The sequence below is a fragment of the Melospiza georgiana genome, chromosome 9 (assembly GCF_028018845.1).
Source record: "Melospiza georgiana isolate bMelGeo1 chromosome 9, bMelGeo1.pri, whole genome shotgun sequence".
In the NCBI taxonomy this organism is placed as follows: domain Eukaryota; kingdom Metazoa; phylum Chordata; class Aves; order Passeriformes; family Passerellidae; genus Melospiza; species Melospiza georgiana.
The window spans coordinates 15,082,595-15,105,163 of NC_080438.1; the positions used below are offsets into that span (position 1 = coordinate 15,082,595).

The 22,569-nt window shown below is 38.7% G+C and overlaps 1 protein-coding gene across 3 annotated transcripts in view; it reads left to right on the top strand.

Annotated features, from left to right (window-relative positions):
* Positions 1–1,946: 1,946 nt before the first annotated feature.
* The window catches only part of BCAR3 (BCAR3 adaptor protein, NSP family member), a 60,985-nt gene continuing 40,362 nt past the window's right edge, over positions 1,947–22,569 (top strand). The window contains exons 1-3 of one of the 3 annotated variants that reach the window (XM_058030182.1): positions 1,947–2,033; positions 3,538–3,652; positions 17,093–17,417. In XM_058030182.1, coding sequence (XP_057886165.1) covers positions 1,947–2,033; positions 3,538–3,652; positions 17,093–17,417 — 527 coding nt within the window. Of the gene's footprint in view, positions 2,034–3,537; positions 3,653–10,481; positions 10,541–10,855; positions 10,964–17,092; positions 17,418–22,569 lie in introns of those variants that run through there. The other 2 variants (XM_058030184.1, XM_058030183.1) reach the window with 2 other exon arrangements.

Genomic DNA, 22,569 nt, shown 5'->3' on the forward strand with positions numbered 1-22,569 from the left:
TATCTCTCTGAGAATCATGTGCCCTTCGTGCTGACGATCTTGCAATCTGAAAGTACCTGCTTAAAGCAAGCCATAAATGAAAGATGTCAGGGGCTGAGCTTGTCCTCGCCTCACATAAGAATGTTCTCTGTGGCTTTCACATTCCTCAAGGAAATTCTTTTGTGGTGTGTCAATTAAATGTGTAGATTTTCTGGTCAATGTTACTCCACAAAATACTCCTAGTTACTGGAATGCCACAGTTCTTTAGATGCATACTCATTACCCATAGCCTGCAATACTTTCACGATAATGAAAAATCTGCAATAAAGCAAATAATATAACACAGTGTTCCAATGGATAATAGAGGGATTTCACAATGTGACTTGCAAATTAGCATTTTTGTTCTTTAACAGTCTATGAAGTGACAAATTCCAGAATTACAGCTTCCACAGTATAACTGTGTATGTGTCTCTGAAGTGCAACCATTTTGACTTTTTTCCAAGGTTGAGTACTGAGGTAAAATTCACAGACATCCTAAACATTTTGTATATTGCTAACTGTTGCTGTTCGAACTGAAATGCTTTTCAAACATTTCTAGGAATGTATTGTCCGCTGATACAATTAATACTGCTACTGTGGCCTACCTTTCTGCAGAACGGTATTTTTACGTTTGCAATTTTTATGTAAAAAAAGAAGAAAGACATCAAAGCTTTTCTAGTGTTCCAAGAATTATGAAAATGCTAAATGACTTTCCCCATCTCACAGAAAGCAGCACTGACTCTTTGCTGACCATAACTTGTCTGCCTTTGGGGCAGCTTCTTGTGTGTTGAGAGTAAGTGGATATCTTAGAATGTGTGGTTTGTAGCTGAAAAGTCATAATTACAGACAGTTTATCCAGAGCTAATGAGCAACTACTTCTTCTCAAGTATAGATGAGAGAAAGATCTTCAACTAAAAATAAAATGAAATAACATAACAAAAATATACAATTCAATGCACTAGGTGTCTGAATGTGAGCATTTCCTGCTTCTGGCATCAGTGTTCGGACAAAAAATGTTCAGCCAGCCAGTTACAGATTTAGAATTGGGCATTCTTGAATTGATTTAGGCTATGCTCAAACTTGCACATAGACATGTCTTCAGAAATGCAGCAATTCTTGGAAGCTTAAGTATTTGTCTGTGCAGATCTTGCATAACTGCATGCATGGAGCAGTGATAACAAGAGAGTATTTTATGTCTTTTATCTTCTGATGTCCATCATATGCCCATCTTAATGTCTATCTTTTATTTCATCTTAGCAACTGGGGAAAAAAGTAATGAAAAATATTTTCATTTACAGATAACTCAAATTCAAATGACATAATGAGAACAAACTGTAGAATTCTTTCAGTTGCTTTTTTCCTTAGAAATATTCTGTAACAGGTTGACTTTAGCTATGTCCCCACCTTGGACAAACACCCACCACAGAATCTTAGTCATTTTGACTGTCTGACAGAGAATGCCGTTTCATTCACACCCTTCATATTCTTACAGAAAACATTGTTCCTTTTGCCATTCCTCTTCATTTAATGTCTTCTTCATGTGTCATACATGTAAGAAGAATGACATTGCCACTGAATGAGTACTGAGAAACATTCTTTGAATACAAAGGCTGAATGTATTTTAATTGATACTGCAGCATCAAGTGACTCTGTTGATTCATCTAAAAGATTATTTCAGCTGCAAGAACTAAACAAAATATAGTATTCAACATTCCCTGCTTGTATGAGGATTGCAATGAAACAGTGAATTAAAGGTAAAAATCTTAATGCACCTGTAGCTACCTCTTACCCTGCAACCAAAAAAAGGCCATAATAGTGGAACTTGCATTTGTGAAATGCTTTCTGAGTTCAGTTTAACATTCCTAAGCAATGTTATTTGTAATTTGGTTTTGTTTTTCAGAGTCATAGGCATTGGGAAGGAATAGATAATGAAGTATCTACCCATTTCGAACTGGCTGGCCCAGCTTGGACTTGCAGAATATTGCACGCTCTTTGAACAATATGATGGCATAGAGGTGAGAATTGTCCTTTTTCGATAAAATTCTTGAGAAAATATTAAGATCTTTAAAGCTACTAAAAAAACCCCAACCAAAATGTGCCTATAAAAGTTTCAGTTGTGTTACCCTAAGCATCTGCTGTTCAGTACTGGAGTTCTCAACAATCTTAGTTGTGTTCCTTCTTACAACCTTCTTGCTGGAGTCTGAAGAGCAAGCATATTGCATATTGCATTTTTAGTCCTCTGTTGTCTTTATTGGAGGATGATTTTGGGATTTGGAAGATATTGAGTCTTTGAGAAAACCAGTGAGACCCTTTGTCACTGTTGCCAAAGCTGAAAAATCATTTCTACTGACATGTGAATTCAACATTAGTACCGGCTTTTGCATTTGGGCAAACCAAGAAAGGAATAAATTAGAAGTAAGAATTATGCAGCTCTCTACTTTCATGTTATTAGTTACATATAAGTTACCATTTGAGAAAGAATATTACGTTCTCAGGCATGACTTTAGGTCTCCAACAGTGAGAACTTTTTTTTCTTTTAAAACAGTATTAGCTAGTGGCCTAAGAAATTGAGGCATTCAGTAATTAGACCATTACTCAGTCTAAAGCAAATAATGTCAGGCTTTTGAAGCAGTTTTAGTTTGAAAGAAAGATTTTTAAATTACAGTTTCAGAAATAGTGGTTCACGCTAGAAATTCTGTGTCAATTGTCTTATTATTTACACAATGAATCAATCTCATTTTGTGTTTTGGGATCTGAATTGCAAATCTCCATTAGAAAAAGCTACTTCCAGTAACATGACTTGCTAGTAACAGAATACTGTACATTCTATGTACCTCTCTTTATCTTATTTACAGTGAAAATACAGAACAGTAAAAATATTAAGAAATGTATTTTGATATATTTTCTATTTGCTCTGAAAGTTTTCATCATCAAGTGAAGTTTTGTACATATTTTGAAAGTAAGATAGTAATTAAGTTTTTGTAGAGAGTGGATTAAAAAGAACAGTTCAGGTTTGATTACTCAAATGCATTATATGGAAATTCTTGTTCTTCAAAACAGTGTCACAACTTATTTTATCTATTATTACAGTGAATATCCTCTCCATTATACAAAAGATTCCTTTCTAAAATCATTATTCCTATCAGTTCATGCTGAGATTTATCTTCCTTCATTAATTAATGCAATGGGACAATGGGAATACTAGCACTTTGGGGATTTTTCTTTTTTTTTTTTTTTTACTCAAAGGACTCATAGTTGCCAGGAGCTCTGCAGCTAAGCTGACCAGAGTTGTTTTGATAAAAAACCGAGAGACAAGGACTTAATGTTTTAAAAGTAAAATGCCTTAGTCCTACCATGATGTACCTTATCATGACAAGGGGCCTTCATATAAAATATGAATGTACTCACATTTGCTGTTAGGTAACTTATGGTACCAGAAACAGCAAACATATCTGAAAGACACTTGAATTCTCCAGTATTAACAGTATAATGTTTTCCTTATTCTGGCATTTGCCACAGGACTTATTCCATCTTACGGAAGTTGATCTTAGAAAACTGGGAATTGAAAATCAAGGCCACCGAACACACCTCATTTCCAATATCCTGCTGCTTCAGGAGGTAAAACACAAGAGAGGTAAGAGTTCTGTGCAGTCTCCTAAAGATTGAGGGATGAGCTAAGGCAACCCAAGCTTCCCTGCCCCAAAGGATGATAAACAAATACCCTGATCCAGCCTGGGATACTGCTCTGAATGCAGATCACAGGGGGACTTTACACAGACAATAAGAGGAATTGTTAAACATTAGTTTAACAAAAATCAAACATCCACATTTTGGCATGGATTTACAAAATAATATACCCTGTATTTTTTATAAAAGTTGTCATTTAGAAAAGGTTTCACTTTTATTTCCATTTCTATTGCTCTCACAATCTTCATCTTAACAAAACACAGTAATGTTTACATACCATAATTGGCGGAAGTCTGAGTCACAAATATCTTCCTCATTTGGAAAGATCACATCAGAAGGTCTAAACCCAGGTAATTTGTGTACATCCCACCTCATCCCTGCTGAGGAGAGGATGAGTGCTTGCACAGTTCTGACCCTTCTTTTCCATTAGGGACTTTGCTGTGAATTAAGACTTGATCACTGCATCATTTGTTGTTTTTATCAGCTCAGTATCAAAATTCAACTCAAATTCATGAGAGTTGGAACAAGCCCTGTAAGACATTCTAGACTGAGTAGAAGGTTATAGTGAGAAGTTATTCAGCTATGACTTGTATTGGGTATTTTGAGAATTGTTCACAAGATAATGAGATATAAATATTGTGTGTTCTGTCCAATAATTCTTCAGATCACTGCCAAAGGTTTTTGCAAATTTAATGTGAAGCACTTAGTTATTTGGCTAACAGTCCTGCTGTTACATTCTCTTGGTCAAGATAAGACTTCTGGACCATGTGTAGAAATTGATTAATCATAAAATGTGTTTAGCTACTGAAGTTCTTAGTAGGAGCTAGAACTGATTGTGTACAAGTAGGTCACTGTATTTCCTCAATGTTTTCTGACAAGTTAAATATTGATTTAACAATTACACAATTTCTACAGCTCATAGGTTTGACTGTCTTAAAATATGAATGTAAATATGATGTTTTTGTAACTGCTACTGTGAACAGATTAGGAAATTATTTCAGTTGATGATTGCAGTGAAACTGGATGTGTTTCAATTGGTATCTGGTTTTGTGTGCATTGGGACTGTGTTTTGTAATCTTTCCAGGTACTGAAGTGTGGAATGTATTACAGTTGTCAATGCAGCATTGTTTTTCAGGGCTGGTTTACAGGTTTTCAATGCAGCACTACACTTTTCAAACTGTCATTGACATGGTAAATTGATTTGTAGATAGTTATGCAACATTTCATTCAACTCAACAGAATGTTCCAACACATGATTGTTCAGCTTCAGATATGTTAAGCCTACATCAAATCTTGATGTATTGCTGATGACTTCAGTGAATATGAATTTGAGTCAAAATTTTTCCTTTTAAAATGATGTGTGTATATAATTTTTTTTCCCTCCCCAGACGCAGATTTTGCAAGGTGACAGCATGATGCCATTTTGGTTTAGTTTTTTCTTTTGGCAGTTAATTGCTAGGACTCTTTAAGCTAAATTCTAGTAAAATTAGTGCTGGTTCATATTTTTATGGGCCTTTATCTTGAGCAATGTCTCCATTCACTGTTGGGTTTTGGCTAATGATAATTAAATGTATAATTGAATTATGTGCTTGAAAAAAATACAGACACAATAATCTCCAAGTTCTGTTTACACCAGGATATTTGCATCCTCAGTTTCATTGCCTATTGTATTAAGGATTTCTGGGAAGGTTGAAAACAGATCAGCTCAGTCAGTCATACATGAGTGCAGACTGGTTTGTTTTCACAGTAGGGACTAATGGTTGTTATCTGGTCTCCAGCCTATTATGACACAGTTTTGTTTTGTGTCTGTCTTTGACAGAATGCTGTGTCTAGGAGCAAAGTGCCTAATCAGTTACACTTGTTTCCCAACACTGAACTTTGCTGTAGTCAGACATGAGAGAAAATTTCTAAAATTTTCAATTCTAGTAATTAAATGCTAACGTCCTACTAACGTACTTACTTGGATCAGAGCAAAGGCTATCTTCTCTGTGTGCTGTTATTTTGAGCTCTAAACAGCAACATTGTATTTGATGCTCGTTCAACAGTTTCCAGAGTGCTTCAAGTGATAAGTCACTTTTAGCAAGTAAGCATTTTCACAGGGCTAAAAGTGACATTAAATTTTGGGAGTATTTGTGAAAATATTTTCCTGTTTTCTAAAATATCTTGATTCTGAAATGACTTTGAACAGGACATGTCTCAGTACATTTGGATTCCATTTGATTCATTCATCCTGTCTAACTGTAGCAACTTGGGCTGTGTTTCCACAGTAATTAATACCAAGATCTGTGCATTGACATAATGCCCAGCAACACATTAGAGCTGGATGAAACATGTGCACATGATCACATATCTGTTGAATTAGGCTGAGTACACAATACAAAGGTCACTGGCTTGATGCTTTTATGCCATCTTTATGGCAGTCAGTGATAGGGAAGTGAGTGGGGCAACTGATTTTTGAGTGCCATTAGCTAATCAGTAGGAAAATAAATATTCAAAATTGTTACACCACTTCAGCCCAGCAAAATAATAGTGGATCAGTGATTTGAATAATGGGGCTCTGATATTTTTGATCTGAACCAGAAAACTTAAATGCTGCTGTACCGTGGACTGTAATTGAAGCTACACATTCTAGTGCTTTTGCTCTTTGAAACATTAAAATGCAGCCAGAGTGCTTTGGGGCAGTGCTATGTAGTGTCAACCTGTCAGATTCCAACCTCATGCTAAAGCATGCTGGTAACTTTGCCAACAGAGGGAGAGGAAGCTTTGAACAGCTTGATCTGCATGACAGAGGTGGCATTGCTACCTGTGTGGTCTGTTTTGCTCCTACTGAGAGACACAAGGATTTGGAGTTTTTTGCTTTCTCTGTTTGAGAAAGTCAGTAATGTAAATGCTGTTACAGAGTTGTTAACAAACACCTCTGACAGTACTATTTCATCTACTGAAAGTTCCAAATTTGCTTACTGGTGGTTTCTCACACTGTTTATTCTTGCCTCTACATCAGTAATGTTTGAAATGAAAAACATCTGTCACGGGCAAGGAGAGGCTGGTAATTCCCCTGTATCTGAGACTTTTTACAGAAACATGGAGAAACAGAAACTCAGAGTGAGTCTTAGATCCCCAGTAACAGTTCCACCACTGCTAAAAGCAAAGAGGAAAACAGGCCCTCTGGTAAAAAGGAACCCAAAAGACCTTGACCACCTTCTTTCCAGTTTAAGGTATCATTTACCAAAACTAGTCAATAAAAGAAAACTGGATTTAGTGCCATTTTACCAGTGTATTTTGAACTTTTGAAACAGGTCTGTCTAATAAATGCCAGCACAAGTTGCTTCACATGATTTTCAATACCAAATTTAAAGAGGGGGAAAGGGACACAACATATTATTGCCACAGAATCTGTGTGGTTTATTTTTAATAATTTTTTAATTACTAATTATTTTTTGTTCAAGATGATTGTTTTCTTGTATTATATCTGACAATGAGTTGATGTAACTCTTGAAACTCTCTTGCTGTACTACAACATTGTTTGCAAAATGATCAGCTATGGGATGTGTCTGCTTGCAAGCTTTTCTGAGACTGGGGATTGCAAGGTTTCTGAACACCATCTCCTAACAGGTAACTCCTTGGGAGTTTCTGAAGGACCTTGTGTCTCCAGACCCAAGACAGATCAAATAGCAAGAGATCATGTTGGTAGATTAATTATGGAGGTCTGGATGGGTGCTGACTAAACTTGCCTGTTTCAGCTGGCAGCCAGGGAGGACATTAGAAAGTAGAGTTGCCATAGCTCATAGTTTTCAAAATTAATATTGTCAGATTACAAAAGCTGAAGCATTTTTCAAGTCATATAATCATTTTTATTTGCCACGATGTCTTTGACTAACTTGAAAATTACCAGCAAATAAACTTAATTTCCTAGCCAACAGCTATGATCATTACTTTTTCTATGTGGCATCTGTGCGGAGTCAAGGCTTGAGTGTAGTATTTTATTTGGGTCCTTTTTATTCTAAGACAAGTCTATAGTAGCAACTGGCTTTGACTTTTGTTTATGAGGGCATCTACATAGACTACTGTGTGAGCAATCCACACATGCCACGTCCTCATCATGTGTAGCTACTACTGCATTTTATCACTGCAGAGCAGTGCTTTTGGAGCAAATGGGTTTTCTCCTGGCTATGTGAAGAAGACTGGAATTCTGACATTTAAGGACAAATTGAAATTTCCCAGTGAATTCACTTCTTGTGTCCCATTGTTTCCTTTGTTTCTGTAAGCCAAGCACATTTGAAAATGGTCTCAAGAACTGGCAAGTACTCTTATGCCAAGTCTTGGCATAATTAAAGCATGCAAGCCATAGCAGCACAGGTCTTGGGACCTGTGTCCCAGTTGTGTTCCTCCTCATTTATCTGTTCAGTTAGCTACTTTTCTGGGTGTCTTTGCAGGTGGAAAGATGCACCTGTACATACTCCCCTCCTTCAGGAAGCCGAAGTCAAGGGTGGCCACAGGAGGCCCCAGCAATGTGTGATGTGTGGCCAGCAGTGGCCAGCACACTGCTGCTTTCTCAGCCTCCCTCAGGGTGGTGTCACCAAGGACACTGCTCCAGTGCTCCTGTCTGTGGCAAGGTGATTCACAGACAGTGTGATGCCTTACAGATAAACAGATGGCTCGGGGTATGGCAGGTTAAAATGAATGCTGATGGGGAGGGCTTGACAGAGGTGCTGTACTCCTTTCAGGACATTGATGCTTCCAGACTCCATCCCACAGCTCAGTGAACTCATTTCCAAAGTAGATAGAAAGTATGAAAACAACAAAGCTTTGCAATGAGGAATTTGATCTAGTTTAATCTGGAGTAACTCGCAACCAGTGGGGCTATTGTAGGCAGTTCTGTGAATTTTTCCCTCTTGCATCCTGTAGGCACATTCTCTTTAACAACTTTGCATCAAGTATGTGCAAGGATGGGTTGTGTAAATTGTTAAATGTGAAGACAAAGACCAATTTTCAGTTTCACCTGAAGACAAAACAAAATTTTAGAAAAAGAATGTAATGACTCATGCAAGTAAGAGTAATCACAGTTTAGGGAGGGCTGCCCAGCTACAATCCCATTACTTAGCATGTAGTCATGCTCCCGAGGAAGTTACTGCCCCTTTTCTGGTTCTTAGTCATAAAAAAATGACAAGCATGACACTACTTCCTATGTAACTACAGTGCCTAAAAATTTCCTGAGTGATTAGAATCAGCCAGTAGGGACAATGTTATGTGTCAACTGATCAGAGGTTTTGGCATGGTTTGAAATGTCTTTCACCTGAACTGTGGAACATGTGGTTTAGATAGAGGAGCAAGACATTTTCCTTTATTTAATGAGGAAAATAATAGTTTGCACTTGTGTAGCATCTTCCACTTGATAAGCTGATAGAGCGTTCCCTGTGAAAAATAACTACCAGTGTGATGTATGTTACAAAAATGTTAGTGTATGTCATACAGGAAATAGGTGGGTCAGAATACTACAACTGAATCTGAAATCCATGCATCTTAACTCCTCTTTCTGTATTCTCACCCTAATGCCATTTTTCTTGCACTGGACATATTGGTGAGGCATTTTGGTGTCCAACATGAGATCACAGTCTGGTGTTCTTTGGTTCCAAATTTTCCATTTGGGGGAAAACAATTGACAAAAGAACAGAGTGAGGTTTTGGTGTGCAGCTAAGTCTTGTTTTATGTGAAATTAGTTTGAATTTAGATCTTAACTTCAAGGCTCTGTTCAGTGCCAATAGGATGATATAATTTTTTGTAATTTGTTGAGAGAAAAATATAGAAGTCTGTCTGTCAGCATGCCACAAGTAGTGACTTATGTTCCAGCACCAGTGAATGGATCTTTTCGAAATCTATTGTGTTTCACGTTTACCTCAACTCTTCTGCTTTGGAAGTTGTTGTAAACAGTGTGTGGCAACACCAGCACTGATAATGCTTCCCTACCGCTCATGCCTGCCTTAAGGTACTGGTGTTGCTATGGGAAGGGGAACACCAGTCAGAAGTGCTACTGAGCCTCCTTTACCGTAGTGTACTCAATAAATTTAATCTTCTATTCTTCTGGCTCTGTCCCTTACTGAATATTTCTGCCTTTATTTTCCTTTCTCTTATTTTACACTAAATTTCATCTTATTTGAGCTTTCTTATGCAAACATTCTACTCATATCTATGAACATTCCTAGACTTTCCCAAGAATTTTTATCTCCTAACACCGACTTCAGCAACTTATGTGATGGCTAAAGAATCCTGTCTGAGTGTGCCTTGGTTTGTACTAAAGCAAAATCCCTGTGGCTGAGGCAATGGTACAGCTGACGGTGCTCGAGGTAATTAGTTGAAAATGAAGGTTGTATCTATAATTATCTCATTGCTTTGAAGGTATATTTTACAAAAGGAGGGTAGGTGACCATCTGTTCGGCAGGAGCTCCAGAATCTGTACAGCTATTTGACCCTTTGTTGTAGAAGATGCGTTTTATCCCACCAACCTGTTGCACGAATAACTTCACGCGGCTTGGTAGTAAGAGGGGGCGCCTACCAACGCAAGTAAATTGTGTGTGTGAAGTACGTAAAAGGCTCTGAATCGCCCGTGAATACGGTGGGTTTAGCGAACTGTTAATTTTTGCTGTAGTGCTAATTTGAGAGACGCAGTTATGGAGGCGAAGTTGTTAAATCCATGGAAAAGGGCATGGGGAGGGCAGGGCCCGCGGGGGGCTGGTGCTCCGGGGGCTCAGCCCGAGCGGCCCGGAGGGTGTGGCCGGGGCCGAAGGCAGCGCCCGGGGCTGCGCAGCGCCCGCAGCCGCCGGAGCCGCCCCCGCCCCAGGTGAGGGGCGCCCGTCAGGGGCTCGTGGGGCGGGCGAGGCACGGAACCGGGCCCGGGCTGTCGCGGACCGGGCAGCGGGCGATAGGGCGCTCGGGAAGGCTCCGGTTGAGTCACCCTTAAGTAATCGCGAACTGCGCTTCTTTGGAGCGAGCTGGTGCTGGCTACGCGCCGGCTCCTGCCGCGGCACGGCCAGACCTGGGGCTCTCCCACAACGTCCCGGCTCGTTTTCTGGCAGCTCCGCACCGCTGCTGTGGCGGGTCCGGCCTCCGGCCGCCCCTCGCGGCTGCCCGGCTGCCCGCTCCGGTTCCGCGGCCCCGAGGGAGGGGCCCGGGCGGGACTCGCTGCCCGGAGGGCGCTTGGCCGGGACACACGCTCCCGCCGATCCGCAGGAAGCCTGGAGAGGAGCAGCCGTGATCAGAGCCGGTAACTGCGGGGACAGCGCTGAGCTGTCGGGCACAGGGTGCAGAGCTGGTTTGGGGTGTGAGTGTGTCCGGGTGTCGCCCTGTCCCCGCACCGCTGCGGGGCAGGGGGCGCGGGAGCAGGGCAGGGCTGGCCTGCGGGCTGCTGGAAATGCCGTAGCTGTGACACTGACGACCGAGACGTTGGATCCAAGTGCTTAGGTTTTGTAGGCATTGATCCCATGGAAAGCTGTTAAATATAAAACAGGTATAAAACACTGGTGTGTACTCAGGATCCCGAGATACTTCTCTGAGTAGAGAGAAAAGAAACGCTGTGTCCTCCCCCCCCCCCCCCCCTCGTCTTTTGAAGAGGAGAGGGCGCAAAAGCACTTCTTTCCATCCGAATTTGTGATTTCTGAAAGTCAGCGTTAGTTCGAAATAGTAATGCTGGAAATGTTTTTTATTTAAAGTGGTCTGTTCTTTTTTTTTTTTTTTCTTTTTCTTTTTTTGTGGGAACAGAGAAGCAGCCAAAATAAATTGCTTCCTTTACCAGAGAAGGAACAAAAGGTTGTATTTTTGAAGTATTGGCTAAAAAACCCCTTAGATTTGACTGTAACCTTGGTAAAGTTCTCTGTTTCTGCCAGCAAAATGGGGGGAGAAGGTTTATTTCAAGTCAAGGTTTCATATTGTTCAGGATTACTGAGCTAACTGATTAGGCACTTGTATTTCAGAGATAATTTCATGGCCAAATGAAGAAAGCTGTACTTATTATTGAATAATCTTCAATGATCACTTTTTCTTGGCATTTTTTATAGATATGAAGTCATTCTACATGTAAAAATTCACAAAGAGAAGTATGGGGTTGATCTGTTTCTCTCATCTTGAAAAAAAAAGACATTTCAAAAATAGTTTATCTGGGCTGTGTGTTTGCTGTTGCACAAGAATAATAGTTAAAAATAACATTTTAAATATACAGCTCAAGGATGTACGGGGGGAGGGTGGAAATTGTGTGGCATATATATAGAGAGAGAAGGATAGCATGAGCATTGTGATAGCACTCCAAGACTCTTTGGAAGCAGTGACCTGACTAATCTTGTGGGGATGTTTGATGTTTGACAGACTCATGTTTTTTTCTGATAGTAGCTTAAAGCCTTTGAACTACTGCATGTGCTTTCTCAGTCTGTGTCTCTGTATCATAACAGACTGTAGGTTCTTGGACCTTAATATTTTTCTTAAAGTCTTGTGACATGTTTGCTAGACAAGCTACTGCATCAGATTCTCTTTTTCATTACAAAAGCAGAAAATACAGGTTGCAGATAGCTGTTTCTAAGGCATTTTGGGGAGCAGAAATCCTTTCTTTTTTGTCACAATAATGAAGAATGCTGCACTGCTTCTAGGGAGATAAGAACATGAAATCCATGTTGCATTTATAATGGCTACAGTTTTGATTGTATTTATTCCTATGTTCGCTTTAAAGGCTTTTAAGTCATGCTTTTTCTTTTTCCCTTATTTTCTTATTGCACACACACACACAAAAAAATTCTGAGGAAATTAATCTGCCGTTTTGTCCTGGCCTTGACTGTCTTCACCATTAAGAATGTTTCCTTCCTTTTTTTTTCTGTGCACATCTGCATAGTGCATGCAAATATGCCAAGTAACTTAGCAGGGAAAAGAGAGTAATGGATCTTCCACTTGTTGAAATTTATTGTTGCTTATTTCAAGGGAGGCTTATTTCAAGGGAGGGAGGAATTTGTGAGGAGATTTGACGTGGCAAAAGTACACAGAGTTTTCACAAAAGTTTACTCCATCTCTTAAATACCTGAGAACACACAGGTGAATATCTTAAACCATGGTCAAGCCATCTTAGCTTCATAGCCTATATAGTGGTAAAGATTGGTGTATGATAACACTAGGTATCAACTCCAGTGATTCTGATCTATGAAAGAGAATCACTTAAATGCCAGGTCAATAAGACTGTGAGAAAAATGTGGGTCTTTTAATGTCCAAAACTGATTTAGATCTGAGTTTTTAACTCTGAGTTTTGAAATAGCTTGGGAGTTTGATTTGAAATTCTGAAATTGTTTTTCTGTTTGCTTTTATGTGGTTTCCACTAGCATGAGTATTTACAGCCTTGGAATGTTTATTATGCCATTCATGCATCTCTGAGGCTGAACTGAAGATTTCCCTTTCTTTCACTTCTCTTCCTCCAATATATTGAAACAGAAAAGTAGAAGCCACTGCCATTAGTTGTATTATCTTGTGCTGTGGAAGGGACACCTAATCCTATACCTGAGTCACTTTGAATGAACCATCAGAACACTTCCTCAGGCTGTGTGAACATCACAAAGATTTCATGAGGACAAGCTGAGCCAGAAAATTTGGATTTGCACCCCAAAGATGGCACAAGCAGAAGGATATTTAGTGTGTTGTTTTAGGGAACTGAAAGTTATTTATTTCATTGTTCATGTTTATTTTTGTTTTGAGCAATGATGTGAAGAAACCAAATCCCAGCTGTTTGGACTTGTCTACCAGATACGTATTTTATTTTATGTCCAGTCTCCTACTGTTTTCCTAAATGCCATGTTGATTTGTACTTGCTCACCCTCACCTAACAATTCTGTTCCCATCTATTCTTCCAAATTACAAACTGAAGGAAGAGAAGTGCCACTTTATGTATAAATACAAATTCATTTGCCATTTTTAACATTATATTGGCACAAGTCCATCTTGTTAACACCTAGTTAGGAGAAATTTGCATGACTTCCAAAGTGTTCTGTTTTGTTAGTTGCTGCGTTTTGACAAATAGGAATGTGTACTGTTAGATTTCAGTTCCTTTTGAGCCATTGTTCTGTTAGAATTGCTACCATTTCTGTTGCTGATTGTATAATGGCCAATGTTCAAGGCACACTGTCTCTTAGGGAGTGAAATTTTCAGGGTTTCTATATCTGGCAAAGTCAAACATTCTTTGAATCATATACTAAAGTATTTGAGACATTCCAGAGTCTTCAGCTGAAGAGGCTTCCACTTTCCAGCATTTATATTCAATAAAAGAAAACTGGATGGATGGTTTGGCAGGAGCTTTTGTTGCCAAGCTGATTGCAAGTTCTCTGTTAACATTTATGAAGAATATATAATACAGCACATGGGCAAGCAGATAAACGTGTGGTGGAAGCTAGCAGGCCTGTTGTTCTCAGTTTTGTTTGGGTTTTTTGTTTTTTTTGTTTGGGTTGGGTTTTTATTTGTTTGGGTTTTGTTTTATGACTTTTTTTGTTTGTTTGGGATTTTTTGAGGGGGTTTTAAAGAGGTTTTGTAGGGAGGATTGTTAGAAATATTATCGAAGCTGCACACATACTTGTGGCTACATGTATTGCAAGTTCTTGAGTGCAGATATTTCTGTACTAACTGTGGAACTCTACCTTGATTCCTCAAAACAATACTCAGGTATGAATTTGAGGATTAGGTATTGAATTTGTGAGTCATGTGAGTACTACTAAAAAGAAGCAACTATTAGGTCAGCTCTGGGAGTTTGGTTTTGATTCTTAAGGGCTTCTTAGGAGTAGGGGTGAAATAGAAAATGCTATACATCAGGGGGTGGTTAATTTGTTGAAAACTCTCAGACTGTTGGGTTAAAACCTGGGTTGCTGTAAGAATTACCTTGCGATTGGCTTAGGAGAGGGAATTCTCAGCTTTCTTTGTGGATCCTCAAACATGAATTGGTTGACAATTTCATGTCACAGTAAGCCTATTGTGGACTCATCATTAAAGCAAAGCTTTCTGTGCTTACATTAATTACAGCTTGGGTTTGCCACCTGCTTGCAGGTAATGTGTTCCATTTCAGCACAGCCTTGGGAACCTTGCAGGAAAAGCTAAGGAGAACTCTCTCACTGGATAAGCTGAACTAAACCAGTTGGAATTCAGGGGTTTGGGGGTGGCCTTTATATAAACCAATAAGAAAGTACAATAATTAAATACAGACTCTCAGCAGGCCTTGAAAGGAGAGCAACACCATTTGTGCCATATGAGCCAGCTAGCTTCCAATTTTTCAGAGTCCATGAAGAGGTTTTCTTGCTTTTCTACAGTGAATACAAAAGTTGAGTTTCAAATGACTGTGTAAATGATAAGAAGCCTTTTCCCCCCAATTGTTAGAGGTAATTTATATCATTCTATTCTAAAGTAATTTATATAATTCTATTCTAATAATAAGAAACAAGCTCAGGGAGTTTGCTTTAGCTAGAGAAGGTTGCAGGTTTGTAGTAAGCATTTGCATTTTAAATCTTCCTATCTTTATGCCAGTTCTTTTGCTTAGAACACTTGTCCTGCAAAACTAACTTTACAGCAATTATTGTGAAAATAATTATGTGATATTTTTAGTACTTGCCAAAACTAGCAGAAGCTGTGTCCTTCAACCACATTATAAATGGAGAGATTATTTAGTCTTTCACATCACATCACATCAGTGTGATAATTTATGGCAGAATTTTTGTGAGAATGTATTTTGGTTTCTTTAGGATTTTGTATTTTATTTGTATCTGCATGACAAAAAATGTCAGTTCTTTGCTAACACCTCAAATCTTTTCTACTCTTTTCATCAAGAAATGTGACCAGATTCAAACAGATTCTCCCTAGGCAAAAGTGCTATTCCCAGAGACTTTTCCCATTCTAGTATAATGCATAGAACCTGTTCTCGGACAGAGACTTCGCAAATTGAAAAGTAAAAAAAAAAAAAAAAAAAAAAAAAAAAGTATTACTAAGTATTTATTGTAGGACTTTCAGTACAGGAGAATTGGGAGGGGATTTGTTGTTGAAGTCTGAAAACCTTGTCCAGCTGGTGAATCTCTGCAGTGCAAGTGACAGGAAAAAGCAGAATTTTTACATACTTTGATATCAGCTTTAGCGTTGCTGTTAAAGTTAAGCCTGTTACTATAACCTCTGAGTAGAAGTAACAGTGCAGAAACATTTTGATGGTAGCTGTGATGCTAAGGTGGAGCAGGAGGACTATAGAGGCACCTCTGTTTTCCTTGTAACACCTGCGCATTCCCCAAAACAGGAGGAATTCTTGTGCAGCTGTGAGCTGCTGACTTCCAGGCTGCTGGGCCTTCAGGGTGCTGCTCTTATTTTTCAGTATGGAACTTGACTGAGGTCAGAACAGATTCGCCCTGTCCATAACTGTTATTTCCAGAAGCACTTCTGCTTTCTGAGTTCATATCAATCTCTGCAGCGTCTGTGGCTGTTCCAGTTTCTATGGGAAGCCCCTGGCTGATGAACACCTAGGTTAAATAATACAGGGCTGCTTGCCCTTTAGGTCTGGTGGTGTGTTCCAGAGTGGCTTTTGCAGGCTAATACAACCCCATAGGATAAGGCAGCAGTCTGTCTTCTGCAATACAATGCTATAAACTGAGCACAGGGCAGCATTTTTGGAGGAACAGAACTGTAATTTGTTAATGAGCCTGAAGTGTTGGTCTCACAAAGCTTTTTGCTCACGCTAACAGAAAAACCTGTACTGTATGGCAAACTGCAATTGATTGTACCAGAGACTGACAGCTTTGCAAATCTGTGTGTCAACAGCCATTTGAGCTAGCAGGCTGAGCATGCTGAAGAAGAGAATTCCAGTAATCTGCTCCTGCCCTTATCTCTTGGGTAGAGCCGTTTAGTTTACAGCCTGTTAGAAATATGTGACCAGTTATCTGCTAGATTTATTACTTGAGCAAGACTCCTTAGCAACAGGTTTTTCCTCACAGTGTGCCAGCTACTGGGTTAAAAAACATATTCTTCCAAACCAAGCTGTAGTGTCCTTTATTTTTTGAAAAATATTCTTAAAGCTTTGCTTGTTGTCAGTAATTCAAGTTGATATCTGAATCTACAGAGGATGTGAAAAAGCAAAAAAGAGGAACTTGATGGATAAAAATGGGGAATTGCTCATGGCCTGCTTTTGCATGTTTGTCCAGATTGGTTGTTTTTTGGTTTTAACATGTGTAAAGTTACATACATGTGTGCTTGGTGTGCATTGGCATCAGGATGACTGGGTCTTGAGGTATCTGCCTCAATGCAAAGCAGAAATTCAGTTTCAGATACCTTTGTTAGTCATGCTACTTAACTTCCTTTAAGGGCTTTGATGATTGATATACAGTAAGCAATCTTGGTTTTGTTTTTCCAGAACCAATAATGATAGCTGCAGGAAAATTTTCGAGTCTTCCCAGAAACGGCCCAGTGAACCACCAGTTCTCGTTAGCTTCTTCCATGGATCTTTTGACCACAAAACCTTCCCCAATTGAGCATCGCTCAAACTCCTTCCAAGGCATCTCTATCCATGGCACTCTGCCCAGGAAGAAGAGGGGAACAGTTCCCCCTAGGTCTTGTGACATGTTCAGCCACGTGGGAACGTTGCCTTACACCAGAGCATGGCAGCAGCCACCTTTTGGACAGGAAATTATAGAAGAGTACCCTCCAGAAAATGGAAAGAGCAGCAAACTCCATGCCAGGTATGTTGTAAAACCTTAGTTTACATATGTTACTTGTGTAGGGATTATTACATATTCTTCTAGGCCTCTAAAGGCCCAGTCATAGGTACAGCTGTTAACTATAACTAAGTTAGGTTTTTTCCCTAGTATTCAATTTCGGTCTTGATGGAAGACCTAAATAATTTTGAATTACTGTCTTGCCTTGCATGTTTAAAAGGTATAATGTTGTGTGTACTATTCCCATGGAGGAAATCTTTTTAAGTTACTGAATTACTTTGACATGACCCTTTGCGTTGTAACAGAGCAATTTTAAACAAGAAGTCATAACTATTCAAACTTGGTTTTGATTTGTATTCAACGCAATATGGATGGAGGGCTGAGGAAAAGGAGAGTGGTGTTCCAGCTGCCTCAGATCTTGAGTTACATGTAGGCCTTCTTCATGAAAACTTAGTGGAACCCAATGTACACTGAGCTAATGACAAATTATCCCTGTTTATTATCCCTGCCTGACTTTGTGGTTAACGTATGCAAAGTTCTTGGGAAAGACCCATACTCTTTTAGCCATCCTTTCTTTTGGGAACTTATTATCATCACTGATATTTCATTGCTTACAAAAGGTAATTAATTTTGTAAATGTCGTTTTTTGTTTGTTTTGTTTTGATATTGAGTTCTATAAAATGGGAAAAAAATTACCTGCTAACACAAGAAAAATTCAGTGTAATGCAGTGGATCAGTTAAAGACATAGAAATGAGAGAATGTTTGGTTGCTTGGCTGGTGGACTTAAAGGCTGAAAAAAGATACCCAAATTATAAGTTCTGAATTAGGATTTATAGCCTTGATGTGTCCATCACTATAGGTTTTTTGTTTTCAAGTCTTGTGAGTGAAGAAGAATTCTAATTAGGTAAGGTTGTATGTGTAGAGTGGTTTTCTTATGCTTTTTGCTTGTTCTTTATGGGATCAAGCTTTCTTCTCACCTAAAAAAAAAAGACTTTCTTCTCTATACCCTATTCATTTTAAAAGAAGAAAGTACCTAAGTGGGTGTAGTACTCCTCTGTCACCGATCTGTGAGCTTTTTATTTTTTTCATGAACTAGCTTTTAAACATCATTTGCTTCTTTTATTTACAAAGAATAAGCCCAGCTGGTGAGAATAGGAAAATAATAATGAACTGTGTCATTCCCTAATGGAATTCTTCTGATTCTGAAATTTTTCTGATGACTTGGAGAAATTATCTTGTCAATTTTCAATGCAATAAGAATGTGTTCTCTTCTTCATTTGTGAATGTACATCTCTGTTAGTTAGTTCAAGGGGGAAAAAAAGTTTTCTTTGAGTAAGCTGACGAGTTTTAGAGTCTCTTGGAAATAATTAAATGCCCAGAGTTAGAATCAGCTGAGTTCTTGAAAGGTAGTTTTGTTAGCTAAAGAAGAATTCACTCTTGAAAGTGCAAAAATTCTCTTTTAAAAGTGAATTCTCATTTTAGCATATTAAACTAAAGCTGCTTGTGTGTAATGTTCTTTATTATCTGACATTGATAATTAAACCTAAATAAAGCTTAATTGTAATTTCCCTTTGACCTAGTCCATGGGTTATCTTTATTTAGCTCTGCCTTGTATTATGGTACCTTTACTTAAAGGAAAATTGTTCAAATTCCCATCGTTGCTAGAACCAGTAGCTTTTTTTGGCCTGTGTCATGTGGCTGCCATCAGTAAACCCAAAATTTCCACTGCATTCAGGTGATTATGGTCCTTCATGAGTGGCATCACAGTTTAGCAGACTTGTGGCATGTTCATGCTTTTTCATTAATGCAGCCAAATGTCCCTCAAATCAACAGGACCTAAAAGCAATGCAGAATTATTTCTGTCACAGTGGGTTTGAGTGTGGTGATAAAGCAGCTATCAAAGGCCTGTTTTGACAACCTGTGCCATTTCAGTTGGATGTCAGCAGTACTCAGGTGGTCTTGGGTTAACCAATAGTTATCTCTGTGGGTCTGGTACTGGCTCTGATACAAACGTACTTGAATGTTATCTCATTGTAGAGATGCAAGGAATTTCTGAGACATTATAAAGAGGATGGAATAGGGCAAAGACATGCAAATATCCCAGAGCAAAACTAGATTCCAGCATTGATACCATGCTGACTGTTTCATGAGGCAGTGTGATTGCAAGAGAGAGCAGAACAAGGGATTGCTTCTTGGACTGTCTGTCAGCTGACAGCTCTGGTATTCTCTGTTCCTAAACTCATCACCTCCACATTCAGCACTAAGTGATGTCCTCAAGTGCCATATCCAAACGTTTTTTACACACTTTCAGGAATGGCAACTCCACCACTTATCTGGGCAGTCTTTTACAATGCTTTACAACCCTTCCGGTGGGAAAAAAATTCCTAAAAAATGTATTACTAATAATCTAAAGCTCCCTTGGTGCAACTTGAGGCCATCTCCTCTTGTCCTCTTCGTGCTGACAGTTGTTGCTTTATTGGTAAGCCAAACTACACACCAGGGAAAGAAGAGGAGAGGGGCATGAGGCAAATTCTGAAGATTTTTTTTCTCCAGTTGAGGTTTGAGTTGAAGTTAGTACTGTTGCAAGATACAAGGATCACAGAATGCTGTGAGAAAGAAATGTATCTTTGATACCCTGCTGTCAAACAGGTTCTAAGGTTGTTTTGTGGGGAGAGGAGTAATGCAAGTGGTGTGATGGGTTCAACATTGTGTTGTCAGTGAGTCAGGCTAATAAAGATGTGATCTTCACAATCAGTTAAAAGACAGTGAAGAAGAGAAACGATACTCCTTTCTCAGTACTGGTAATTCCTCTATTGCCTGCAAATAGCTTGTATTCCTGTTGAAATAAACAGGGTTTGTGACACAATTAAGTGAAATTCAGTTTAGTAAGAGCTCCAGTGTGAAATTGTAAATTGTTAAGATGTCAGAAATAGGATCTGGGTTTGCACAAAGTTGATGCTGTTGATGGCCATGATGCTTTGAAAGAATTTAATGTCAATTTTAGGATGGACAAATTAGCACAGCAATAAAAACAAAGCTAGACATAATATCTTAGAAATAAGATTATTTTTTTTTTTGTGCAGTTTGTAGAGTTACATGCCTTTTTTAAAACCCCTTAGTATTTCAATAGCCGTAGTGTCCACTTAGAAATTTAGTATTTGAAAGAAAGAAAAATGAGTTAATTTTGCCTTTGCCCTGTATGTGTAGTGTAGGATTCTTTAGAATAGAATTTTGGATATTTTGGGGGAAACTGTGGCCACACATTTGAGTTTAATCACTGTCTTTCCTCTGCTGAGCCTACCCCTAGGAAGTGTTGAAGCACACCATCTGCCAGAAATGATCCCTCTAAGTTTTTGTGCTAATTAAAGCTTTAAAACAAAGTTGACATTAATTCACACTGGCTGTTTCACATTATACAGCACATTTGTGAGTATGTGCTGGTTTAATTTCTGTTTACTAGCTCTCTTTGCAGTAGCCATTTCGTTTGCTGGGACGTGTAAGGACTATTTTTTGTTCAAATTCCATTCTCTGTCTATACAGACATTTAAAAAATTGAGTCACTGATAAACAGTAGGGTTGTATTGTTCAAACTGGCTTGGAATCAAAATACTTCGTACATTTCTCTAAATAATGTCACATGCCCTGGGTGCTTTGTTTTATCACTATTTATGAGAGGGCCTGACCTACCAACTGGTGAGAATTCAATTTTTTTCCCCTGTTTTTGAAGCTGTAGTTTTAACTGTGTATGAATTTGAAGTGTTGAGTTGTAACTACAGAGCTATAATTTTAATCTTTTCTTCTTTGCTTCTGCTTTAATTTTCTATTCGCAAGTCCACGAAATTCCTGGCTATGCTGTAAGTCCTGATTGTGATTATACTTACAACACTACTCTTTTTATTGTTGTGGCTACAAACAATTCATTTTTGTAGGTAGACAAGGCATAGCAGCTTTTCTTTTGCAGTGCCAAGATATCAAGCATGAATTGTCCATATCAGTTTTTTTGACATGGTTCAAGCATGTTAAAAAAGAAAGAAATAAATCTGGCAGGTGTGAGGAGCCATGGGAGACAAGATTTTTCTTGGCTTGATTCTTTCACTAAGGAAATGGGCAGACCAGTAGCTCTTAATGTCTTCCAGTGCTCATTGAACCTTATTGCAAAAGATCAAAATGTGATAAAGCTAAAGTGCATTTTATAGACTGGCCCTAATTATTTACACACAGGTGCAAAGAATTCACTTATTTTCTGTAGTTCTGAAAGTATGGTAAGTGTGTGTGACTGCATATTTAGCTCGACTTCAGTCATTTTGAGTACTGGTCAGCAGAGTTTTTTCCTCTTGTTTTTCTACGTCAGCTGCTTCAGATGAAGTGCTCTCATCTAGCACTGGACTTTGTACTGCTGTAGCAGAGAGTAGAGTAGATTAGTTTATCTGGTCATTTAGGATGTTCTGTTCTTTTCTGAATTTCTGATCTTCAAGGCTCTGCATGTTTGGCTGGATGATCCTCACATACTTGTCTCATGTAACTCTCAAGGAAAAAATAAAAATATGTTCAATTTTAACCTTGACTAATGCCACTGACATTAACAGGGTAACTTCATCAGCATAAAACTGAGCAGGCTCACTGTTCTCTAGAGTGCTTGCCCTTGTCCTTGGAGGGCAGAACATTTGGAAGTTGGGCAAGGTGTTAGTCTTGGAGTATAAAGCTATGAATTCTGCATTCCCAAAACTGGTCCTGTTCTCTTAGTAGTATTAGCACAATAGATCAGGCCTGCTGAAGTCCTTGAACTCACAGTTGAATTATAAAGGAAAAGAGTTGGCAAGGCTGTGCTTGGTGAGGAGAACACTATTCAGGAATTTGCTTTATCCTTGTCAGAATTTGCAGCCTGTTTGCTTCCCCAGATGCTGCAAATTCTGCTTTTCTTTGGATTTGGAGAAAGGGGTGGATCAGATATTTGGACAGCATTTATTTTTTTCTAATTAGTGATTTTGAAAACATGATTTGTTGGATAATTTTAATTTGAATTTGTGCTACGTTTTTTATATTAGTATTGTATGTACACTTGAATGATTCAGTGCACTTTGAAAATGAAAAATAATTTTTATCAATGTTTTAATATATCAAGTAAAATAAATATTTTGTATGTTTCCTGTGGGGAGTAAAGTGAGTAATACTGGG